Below are 12,267 nucleotides of genomic sequence, written 5' to 3' on the forward strand. Positions count from 1 at the left end.
CATCCCGCCGAACGTCCACATCCCACAGGACGTCCACATCCTACAGGACGTCCACATCCCGCAGGACGTCCACATCCCACAGGACGTCCACATCCCACAGGACGTCCACATCCTACAGGACGTCCACATCCCGCAGGACGTCCACATCCCGCAGGACGTCCACATCCCGCAGCATGTCTACATCCCGCAGGAGGTCCACATCCTACAGGACGTCCACATCCCGCAGGACGTCCACATCCCACAGGACGTCCACATCCTACAGGATGTGCACATCCCGCAGGACGTCCACATCCTACAGGACGTCCACATCCCGCAGGACGTCCACATCCCGCAGGACGTCCACATCCCGCAGGACGTCCACATCCCGCAGCATGTCAACATCCCGCAGGACGTCCACATCCCGCAGGACGTCCACATCCCGCAGGACGTCCACATCCCGCAGGACGTCCACATCCCGCAGCATGTCAACATCCCGCAGGACGTCCACATCCTACAGGACGTCCACATCCCGCAGGACGTCCACATCCCGCAGGACGTCCACATCCCGCAGGACGTCCACATCCTGCAGGACGTCCACATCCTACAGGACGTCCACATCCCGCAGGACCTCCACATCCTGCAGAACGTCCACATCCCGCAGGACGTCCACATCCTGCAGAACGTCCACATCCCGCAGGACGTCCACATCCTACAGGACGTCCACATCCCGCAGGACGTCCACATCCCGCAGGACGTCCACATCCTACAGGACGTCCACATCCCGCAGAACGTCCACCTCCCGCAGCATGTCAACATCCCGCAGGACGTCCACATCCTGCAGAACGTCCACATCCCGCAGGATGTCCACATCCTACAGGACGTCCACATCCCGCAGAACGTCCACATCCCGCAGGACGTCCACATCCCGCCGAACGTCCACATCCCACAGGACGTCCACATCCTACAGGACGTCCACATCCCGCAGGACGTCCACATCCCACAGGACGTCCACATCCCACAGGACGTCCACATCCTACAGGACGTCCACATCCCGCAGGACGTCCACATCCCGCAGGACGTCCACATCCCGCAGCATGTCTACATCCCGCAGGAGGTCCACATCCTACAGGACGTCCACATCCCGCAGGACGTCCACATCCCGCAGCATGTCAACATCCCGCAGAACGTCCACATCCTACAGGACGTCCACATCCCGCAGGACGTCCACATCCCGCAGGATGTCCACATCCCGCAAAACGTCCACATCCTACAGGACGTCCACATCCCGCAGGACGTCCACATCCTGCAGAACATCCACATCCTACAGGACGTCCACATCCCGCAGGACGTCCACATCCTACAGGACGTCCACATCCCGCAGGACATCCACATCCTAAAGGACGTCCACATCCCGCAGAACGTCTACATCCCGCAGGACGTCCACATCCTACAGGACGTCCACATCCCGCAGGACGTCCACATCCCGCAGAACGTCCACATCCTACAGGACGTCCACATCCCGCAGGACGTCCACATCCTACAGGACGTCCACATCCTACAGGACGTCCACATCCCTCAGAACGTCCACCTCCCGCAGGACGTCCACATCCTACAGGACGTCCACATCCCGCAGGACGTCCACATCCCTCAGAACGTCCACCTCCCGCAGGACGTCCACATCCTACAGGACGTCCACATCCCTCAGAACGTCCACATCCCGCAGGACGTCCACATCCCACAGGACGTCCACATCCCGCAGGACGTCCACATCCTACAGGACGTCCACATCCTACAGGACGTCCACATCCCGCAGGACGTCCACATCCCGCAGGACGTCCACATCCTACAGGACGTCCACATCCCTCAGAACGTCCACCTCCCGCAGGACGTCCACATCCTACAGGACGTCCACATCCCGCAGGACGTCCACATCCCTCAGAACGTCCACCTCCCGCAGCATGTCAACATCCCGCAGAACGTCCACATCCTACAGGACGTCCACATCCTACAGGACGTCCACATCCCGCAGGACGTCCACATCCCGCAGGACGTCCACATCCTACAGGATGTCCACATCCCGCAGGACGTCCACATCCTGCAGAACGTCCACATCCCGCAGAACGTCCACATCCTACAGGACGTCCACATCCCGCAAGACATCCACATCCCGCAGGACGTCCACATCCCGCAGGACGTCCACATCCTACAGGATGTCCACATCCCGCAGAACGTCCACATCCTACAGGACCTCCACATCCTACAGGACGTCCACATCCTACAGGACGTCCACATCCCGCAGAACGCCCACATCCTACAGGACGTCCACATCCCGCAGGACGTCCACATCCTGCAGAACGTCCACATCCCGCAGAACGTCCACATCCTACAGGACATCCACATCCCGCAGAACGTCCACATCCCGCAGGACGTCAACATCCCGCAGAACGTCCACATCCCACAGAACGTCCACATCCTACAGGATGTCCACATTCCGCAGAACGTCCACATCCCGCAGGACGTCCACATCCCGCAGGACGTCCACATCCTACAGGACGTCCACATCCCGCAGGACGTCCACATCCCGCAGGACGTCCACCTCCCGCAGAACGTCCACATCCTACAGGACGTCCACATCCCACAGGACGTCCACATCCTAAAGGACGTCCACATCCTACAGGGCGTCCACATCCCGCAGAACGTCCACATCCCGCAGAACGTCCACATCCCGCAGAACGTCCACATCCCGCAGAACGTCCACATCCCGCAGAACGTCCACATCCCACAAGACGCCCACATCCCGCAGAACGTCCACATCCTACAGGACGTCCACATCCCGGAGGACGTCCACATCCCGCAGGACGTCCACCTCCCGCAGCATGTCCACATCCCGCAGAACGTCCACATCCCGCAGGACGTCCACATCCTGCAGAACGTCCACATCCCACAGAACTTCCACATCCTACAGGATGTCCACATTCCGCAGAACGTCCACATCCCGCAGGACGTCCACATCCCGCAGGACGTCCACATCCTACAGGACGTCCACATCCCGCAGGACGTCCACATCCCGCAGGACGTCCACCTCCCGCAGCATGTCCACATCCCGCAGAACGTCCACATCCTACAGGGCGTCCACATCCCGCAGGACGTCCACATCCTGCAGAACGTCCACATCCCGCAGGACGTCCACATCCTACAGGACGTCCACATCCCGCAGAACGGCCACATACTACAGGACGTCCACATCCTACAGGACGTCCACATCCCGCAGAACGTCCACATCCTACAGGACGTCCACATCCTACAGGACGTCCACATCCCGCAGAACGTCCACATCCTACAGGACGTCCACATCCTACAGGACGTCCACATCCCGCAGAACGTCCACATCCTACAGGACGTCCACATCCTACAGGACGTCCACATCCCGCAGAACGTCCACATCCTACAGGACGTCCACATCCTACAGGACGTCCACATCCCGCAGAATGTCCACATCCCGCAGGACGTCCACATCCTACAGGACGCCCACATCCCACAGGACGTCCACATCCCGCAGGACGTTCACATCCCGCAGGACGTCCACATCCTACAGGACGCCCACATCCTACAGGACGTCCACATCCCGCAGAACATCCACATCCCGCAGGACGTCCACATCCTACAGGACGTCCACATCCTGCAGGACGCCCACATCCTGCAGAACGTCCACATCCTACAGGACGTCTACATCCTACAGGACGTCCACATCCTAAAGGACGTCCACATCCTACAGGACGTCCACATCCTACAGGACGTCCACATCCTACAGGACGTCCACATCCCGCAGAACATCCACATCCCGCAGGACGTCCACATCCTACAGGACGTCCACATCCTGCAGGACGCCCACATCCTGCAGAACGTCCACATCCTACAGGACGTCTACATCCTACAGGACGTCCACATCCTACAGGACGTCCACATCCTACAGGACGTCCACATCCTACAGGACGTCCACATCCTACAGGACGCCCACATCCCGCAGGACCTCCACATCCTACAGGACGTCCACATCCTACAGGACGTCCACATCCTACAGGACGTCCACATCCCGCAGAACATCCACATCCCGCAGGACGTCCACATCCTACAGGACGTCCACATCCTGCAGGACGCCCACATCCTGCAGAACGTCCACATCCTACAGGACGTCCACATCCTACAGGACGTCTACATCCTACAGGACGTCCACATCCTACAGGACGTCCACATCCCGCAGGACGTCCACATCCTACAGGACGTCCACATCCTACAGGACGTCCACATCCTGCAGAACGTCCATATCCCGCAGAACGTCCACATCTTACAGGACGTCGACATCCCACAGGACGTGCACATCTTACAGGACGTCCACATCCCACAGGACGTCCACATCCTACAGGACGTCCACATCCTACAGGATGTCCACATCCTACAGAACGTCCACATCCTATAGAACGTCCACATCCCACAGGACGTCCACATCTTACAGGACGTCGACATCCCACAGGACGTGCACATCTTACAGGACGTCCACATCCCACAGGACGTCCACATCCTACAGGACGTCCACATCCTACAGGACGTCCACATCCTACAGGACGTCCACATCCTAAAGGATGTCCACATCCTACAGGATGTCCACATCCTACAGAACGTCCACATCCTAAAGGACGTCCACATCCTACAGGACGTCCACATCCTGCAGAACGTCCACATCCTAAAGGACGTCCACATCCCGCAGAACGTCCACATCCTACAGAACGTCCACATCCTACAGAACGTCCACATCCTGCAGGACGTCCTCATCCTACAAAACGTCCACATCCTACAGAACATCCACATCCCGCAGAACGTCCACATCCTACAGGATGTCCACATCCTACAGGACGTCCACATCCTACAGGATGTCCACATCCTAAAGAACGTCCACATCCCGCAGGACGTCCACATCCTAAAGAACGTCCACATCCCGCAGCACGTCCACATCCTAAAGAACGTCCACATCCCGCAGGACGTCCACATCCTAAAGAACGTCCACATCCCGCAGGACGTCCACATCCCGCAGGACGTCCACATCCTACAGGACGTCCTCATCCTACAAAATGTCCACATCCTAAAGAATGTCCACATCCTAAAGGACGTCTACATCCTAAAGGACGTCCACATCCCACAGAATGCTCGGCCCTCTTCTCTTTCCACCATACACCTCCTCACTCGGTGCAGTTAGAAGCTCTCATGGCTTCTCCTACCACTGCTATGCAGATGACACTCAGCTTTTCCTCTCCTTCCCACCAGACAACACAACGTTTCACTGAGAATATCAGCTTGTCTTGCTGATATCTCTGCATGGATGAAGGATCGCCACCTTCAGCTCCATCTGTCCAAGACAGAGCTCATTGTCTGTCCAGCCGATCCTTCATTACCTCTGCAGATACGTGTGAAGCTCCACTCTATCACACTTGTTCCTGCTGCCTGGAATCTGGGTGTCATGGTGGATGACCAGTGGACCTTAAAGGTCCATGTTGCCTCGGTTGCCTGTGCAGGATGTGGACGTCCTGCGGGATGTGGACGTCCTGTAGGATGTGGGCGTTCTGCGGGATGTGGACGTCCTGTAGGATGTGGGCGTTCTGCGGGATGTGGATGTCCTGTAGGATGTGGACGTTCTGCAGGATGTGGACGTCCTGCGGGATGTGGACGTCCTGTAGGATGTGGGCGTTCTGCGGGATGTGGACGTCCTGTAGGATGTGGGCGTTCTGCGGGATGTGGACGTCCTGTAGGATGTGGGCGTTCTGCGGGATGTGGATGTCCTGTAGGATGTGGACGTTCTGCAGGATGTGGACGTCCTGCGGGATGTGGACGTCCTGTAGGATGTGTACGTCCTGCGGTACCTGCCGATATGCTCTCTACAACATCAAGAGAATCAGACGTACCTGACAGAACACACGACTCAGCTTCTGGTCATCTCACACATGGATTACTGCAGTTCCCTACTGGCAGGTCTGCCTGCATGCTGGTTAAACCTCTGCAGATGATCCAGAACCAGCAGCGCGTCTGGTTTTCAACCAACCCAAACGGGTTCATGTCACTCCGCTGCTAATCGCTCTTCACTGGCTTCCAGTTGCAGAGCATCAGATTCAGAGCTCTGCTTCTGGTTTACAAAACAATAACTGAAACGGCTCCCGTCTACCTCCACTCCCTAATCCAGACCTACACTCCCTCTCCACAGCTACGTTCCACCAGTGAAAGACTCCTCGTGTTACCACCAATACGTGGGACTCAATCACCAGCCAGACTCTTTTCCTCTGTTGTTCCACGATGGTGGAATGATCTCCCAAACTCTGTCCGCTCTGCAGAGTACTGATCTGCTTCAAGATGAAGGGTTAGGGTTCGATAGAATAGAATAGAATAGAATAGAATAGAATAGAATAGAATAGAATAGAATAGGTATCAGGTTCAGGTCTACCTGGCAGTAGGTAGGGGATCTGGGGTCCACATCCACAGTGGCCAGGTAGTCAGGCTTCAAGGTGTCGGTGTTTCGGTAGATGCAGGGCAGGTAGACTATCTCCTCACGAGGACCTTCTGGAACCAAGACAGAATTACCTGGACAGGTGAAGGTCCCTCACAGCCAATCACATGAGATAATGTTTCAGAAGAAGTCCTAAGTGTTTACAGACATAGTCTCACCCTTCATGGCGTTGAGCGGAGTGCGGTACCCCGGTCCACATCCGGAACAGCTGGCTGAAAGGAGGAACAGGAACAGGTTTATCTCCTCGGAACAACAGCGGAGTCCCACCAGTCTCTGTACCAGGACCCCTGATCCTCACAGACACACACCACCAAGAAATCCTGCAAAACTTCAGTTTGTCCAGAATCTGAAGGAAACACTTTATCAGGGAAACCAAATGAGCATCATGGTCAGTGGGAAGAAAGCAAAGAAACCAACATTAAACGTTGTGTTCAGTAAATGAAAGTAGAAAAATGTGTTTCACCAAGTTATTTAATTTTTCAGTCATAAATGTTCTGATCTATTTGACCCGTCCAAACATCCAGTTGTATGTCTCCATGGTCTCCATGGTTGTATTTCTCCTCCGTTTGTACACACTGTGCCATCTTTACTTAACTGGTCACATGACCCCCTTAATCACGTCATGTGATGTGTAAATGTGAACCAAGTTATACTTTTATATACTTTTCACGTCTGAAAAACCCCTTCATGAGTGTTAAACAGTTTTAGGGAGATTTAGCACGCTACTCAGGATCTCCACGCCAACACCGTCAGAATGGGAGGGGCGATTTTCAAAGACCTGATTGGTCAGCAGGTGGAGCTTTTTATATTCACTGATCTGTAATCCAGAAGGTAACCTGGTCCAGAACCGGCTTGACATCCAGCTAAGTTACCATGGTGAAAGGTGGAACGGAAAACGGAGCGGGTCTCCAAACAAACAGGAACATAAACAAGGAAAACTTGAAGTCCAGATCATAAAAGTTCTAGAAAATCTATTCAGTTCAATTCAACTTTATTTATATAGCATCAAATCACGGCAATGCCATCTCAAGACGCTTTACAGACAGAGGGGAAAACATAATGAAGGCCAATTCATAACAGCCTATATAAGGAAACCAACAGACTGAGTTGAGTCCAACTCAATCTCCCATCCTGAGCAAGCACACTGGCAACAGTGGGAAGGAAAAAACTCCCTTTTAACAGGAAGGAAAACCTCCGGCAGAACCCGGCTCAGGACAGGCAGCCATCTGCCTCTGCTGTGTGGGGGGAAGAGGACAGAAAGACAACAGACAACAGGAACTGCTACTCCCGGCCAGGGAGACCTGCTGAGACAGGAGACATACATGTTAATGATGCTACACTGTTATGGGGGGGGGGGGGGGGATAAAAGAGAGAGATAAAGAGAAAGAAGCTCAGTGTATCAGGAAATGTCCCTCAGCAGTCTAAACCTATAGCAGCATAACTAAGGGATGCTAACCATCCCTAGCTATAGGACTTATCAAAAAGATAAGTCTTCAGCCTAGTCTTAAAGGTGGGGAGGGTGTCTGCTTCCCTAACACTAACTGGGAGCTTATTCCATAAGAGAGGGGCCTGATAACCAAAGGCTCTGCCTCCTGCTCGGCTCTTTGAGACTCTAGGAACCACAAGTAAGCCTGCAGTCTGGGAACGAAGTACTCTGCTTGGTATATAAGGAACTATGAGGTCTCTGATATATAGTGGTGCCTGGTTGTGGAGGGCTTTATATGTAAGGAGAAGGATTTTAAATTCTATTCTAGATTCAACAGGCAGCCAATGAAGAGAGGCTAAAACTGGAGAAATATGATCTCTCCTGCTGGTTCTGGTCAGGACTCTGGCTGCAGAATTCTGGATCAGCTGAAGGCTTTTCAGGGCATATTTAGGACAGACCAGTAATAGAGAGTTACAGTAATCTAGTCTCGAAGTAACAAAAGCGTGAACCAGTTTTTCTGCATCACTCTGAGACAGAATGTCCCTAATTTTGGCTATATTACGTAAATGAAAGAAGGCTGTTTTAGTAACCTGCTTAATATGTGGACCAAAGGACAGGTCAGGGTCAAATATTACTCCAAGGTTTCTCACTGTAGCACTGGAAGCTAAAGTAATGCCATCCAGGTTCATTACAAAACTGGAGAATTTAGCTCTGAGTTTTTCAGATCCAACGAGAATTACTTCAGTCTTATCTGAGTTTAAGAGGAGAAAATTTCTAGACATCCAAGTCTTTATGTCTATGAGACAATTTTGTAGCCTATTGGGCTGATTTGTTTCATCTGGTTTAAAGGATAAGTATATTTGAGTATCATCTGCATAACAATGAAAGTTTATTCCATGCTGTCTAATAATTTTGCCTAAAGGGAGCATATATAGCGTGAAGAGTATTGGTCCAAGTACAGAACCTTGAGGAACTCCATGACTTACTGTGTTTGGGAGGAGGACTTGTCATTTACATGAACGAACTGAAGTCTATCAGATAAATATGATTTAAACCAGCTTAACGCTGTACCTGTAATTCCAATCACCTGTTCTAGTCTCTGTAACAGAATGTTATGATCGACTGTATCAAATGCAGCACTAAGATCAAGCAAGATAAGTACGGACACAAGTCCTTTGTCTGAGGCCATAAGAAGGTCATTAGTAACTTTCACCAATGCTGTCTCAGTGCTATGATGAGCTCTAAATCCTGACTGAAACTCCTCGCATAAATTATTTCTGCTCAGGTGTATTGTCTGATAAACATCTACTATAGTAGAATTTATTTTTGGTCAGTGAGTAATCAAATGAAGTGAATTCAAAGGTTAATAAGAAGTGATCGGACATGACAGGGTTTTGAGGAAATACTTTGAGCTTATCAGTCTCAATACCAGATGTTAGAACCAGATCAAGAGTATGACCATGAGAGTGAGTGGCTCCATTGACATTTTGTGAAAACCCAACTGAGTTTAGAATAGAGCTAAAGGAAATGTTTAAACTATCATTTTCATCGTCAACATGAATATTAAAATCACCTAGTACAATGACCTTATCAGTAGTCAGCACTAACTCAGACAAGAGATCAGAGAATTGGGTCAGAAACTCGGAGTAAGGTCCAGGTGGGCGATACACTAATGCTAAAAGGAGCGGTTTCTCTGAATTCCATTTTGGATGAGATAAATTTAATGTCAGGAATTCAAAGGATTTATAGTTAGTTTTGAGCTTAGGATTAATTAAAAATTCTGACTTAAAAATAGCTGCAACACCTCCTCCTCTGCCTGTAGTTCTAGGAATGTGAAAGTTTAAATAGTTAGCTGGCGTAGCTTCATTAATGCTAACATAATCCTCTTGCTGTAACCAGGTTTCCGTAAGACAGAATAAATCAATGTGGTGATCACCTATCAAGTCATTGACTAATAAAGACTTATTTGGGAGGGATCTAATATTCAGTAGGCCACACTTTATTGTCTTATTTTCAGATTTTATTAGATCCATTGTTTTTATTTTTATGAGGTTTTCACGATTAACCCCAGAAGTGTTTTTGTGTTGTTTAATTCTTACTGCTGGGGAGTTGTATAAGGTCAGAATGGGGTTTTGGGTGGGCGGCGGCAGGTGGGAAGCTGCAGAAAAGTGTGTAGGACTACAATTCTGCCTCCTGGTCCCAACCCTGAGTTGTCAATTGTCTCTCAGAGGGTCAAGCCACGGGATTTAACCTGAAGGGCCCGGATCAGTGGCCCGGATCCTTTGTCTGGAAAGTTACTTAACTTAAAGTTTATCTGAAAAGCCTGGACCAGCAGCAGCTGGATGTTTCCAGTCCTCCTTGGACCAGATCCAGGAGGACTCTGGTGAACTAATGTAACCCCAACGTTACGTAAACACCACGAGCTTCTGTCTCTGCAGAGTCACGCATTCCTGAAATCCTGAACCTGGTCCAGGAAGGAGGTCAAAAAGAGGTCTCTGGAACCGGACCCAGTCTGTGGAACCGGACCTGGTCTGTGGAACCGGACCCGGTCTGTGGAACTGGACATGGTCTTTAGAACCGGACCTGGTCTGTGGAACCGGACCCGGTCTGTGGAACCGGACCCGGTCTGTGGAACCGGACGTGGTCTTTAGAACCGGACCCCACGTCCATAGAACCGGACCCGGTCTGTGGAACCGGACGTGGTCTTTAGAACCGGACCCGGTCTGTGGAACCGGACGTGGTCTTTAGAACCGGACCCCACGTCCTTAGAACCGGACCCGGTCTGTGGAACCGGACGTGGTCTTTAGAACCGGACCCCACGTCCTTAGAACCGGACCCGGTCTGTGGAACCGGACCCCACGTCCTTAGAACCGGACCCGGTCTGTGGAACCGGACCTGGTAAACAGCATAAAGTTCTGATCAAAGACCTGAAATAACAAGAAAATCTAAAAGTAAAAGTCTAAATAAAGTCTAAAAAACAAGCAAAGAAGAAGAAGATTCGTCAATAATAATAATCAATGAACATATCGATTATCTGAAAAATGAAACATTTCATCGTCAATACTGCTACTGAGATTTTCACAGTGTCCCTGAAGGCACCACCATGTAAGTTGTCATGACAACGTTGACGTTTAATGCGGTGATGACACCACCGGCTGACGTCCAATGGCGTCGCAGATCCAGGTCAGGTGTGTGCAGCTGCAGGACGAGCTGCACCTTGACCTCATCAAAACTTTACTTCACAACAACAAGTTTAGACAAAGAGCTGCGACTTAAAGATTAAAATCTAAACAACAAAACACACAAACAGCAAGAAGAAAAGAAATGGAACATAAAGTTAATTTAAAACAAAAATATTTTAGTAAAATAAAATCCCAACGGTGCCATCATGCTCTGCAGACCCAGTCTGGTTCAGACTGTGAACGCACCACCACAGCACAGCTATGCAAACAGACTCACCCATTTCTGAGCTCCTGGTTCTCGCCAGACTCCTTCCTCTGGACTGACCTGCAGGTCTGAGCTCCTAGACTCTGAGGGGGGACGGAGGGGAGGAAGCAGCCAATCAGAAAGGAGAGGAGGGGCCCTGAGGAGCCAGCATGTTAACCCTCAACTCCCAACCGCTTCCTGGCATGTCCAGCAGCACGCAGCCCCAAATCCCCCAAGGGCCCCTGCAGCAACAGCCGATAGGAAGACAGGCCTGGTCTGGAACATTCTGCTTCCTGAAGCGTGTTTTTATTCTTCAGTCTTTCCCAGTCAGACGAATCTAAACCAACCCAGTGAAGCCACATATACTCCAGTTTAACAAGGTTAAATAAGCAGGCCGTGGATCAGTGGAGTCCAGGTTCAACGCAGTTGAATGTCGTCACCTGCAGGTCAGATTCATTCCCCGAACCAGGACGAAACTTTAATTTCTCATATTTTCACACGTAGAACGGGAAAATAAATAAACGGTCCGGCTGGTGTGGAACCGACACCGGCGCTCTGCTGCTGCTTCTTTTCTATCAGGAGAGCAATGAATTCTGGGATAGGTGAGGGCGCTTAGGATGCATCTCTGGTCGCCTTCGTTTTAAGCCGATCTGGAGCCAACGAAGGGCGGACTGGGAGGACTGGGAGGACTGGGAGGAGCCTTGGAACTGGGACAGAATTCAATTCAATTCAATTCAACTTTATTTATATAGCATCAAATCACGGCAATGCCATCTCAAGACGCTTTACAGACAGAGGGGAAAACATAATGAAGGCCAATTCATAACAGCCTATATAAGGAAACCAACAGATTGAGTTGAGTCCAACTCAATCTCCCATCCTGAGC

At 51.4% G+C, this 12,267-nt stretch overlaps 1 protein-coding gene across 5 annotated transcripts in view; it reads right to left on the bottom strand.

Annotated features, from left to right (window-relative positions):
- selenbp1 (selenium binding protein 1) overlaps positions 1–11,476 on the bottom strand; it is an 83,825-nt gene extending 72,349 nt beyond the window's left edge. For 2 of the 5 annotated variants that reach the window (XM_079240513.1, XM_079240510.1), the window contains exons 1-3: positions 11,415–11,476; positions 6,688–6,741; positions 6,467–6,579 (exon numbers count right to left, since the gene is read on the bottom strand). In XM_079240513.1, coding sequence (XP_079096639.1) covers positions 6,467–6,579; positions 6,688–6,741; positions 11,415–11,418 — 171 coding nt within the window. In that variant the 5' untranslated portion in view covers positions 11,419–11,476. Of the gene's footprint in view, positions 1–6,466; positions 6,583–6,687; positions 6,742–10,538; positions 10,641–11,414 lie in introns of those variants that run through there. The other 3 variants (XM_079240512.1, XM_079240509.1, XM_079240511.1) reach the window with 2 other exon arrangements.
- Positions 11,477–12,267: the final 791 nt, after the last annotated feature.

The sequence above is a fragment of the Telmatherina bonti genome (assembly GCF_933228915.1).
Source record: "Telmatherina bonti genome assembly, chromosome: 5".
NCBI lineage: Eukaryota > Metazoa > Chordata > Actinopteri > Atheriniformes > Telmatherinidae > Telmatherina > Telmatherina bonti.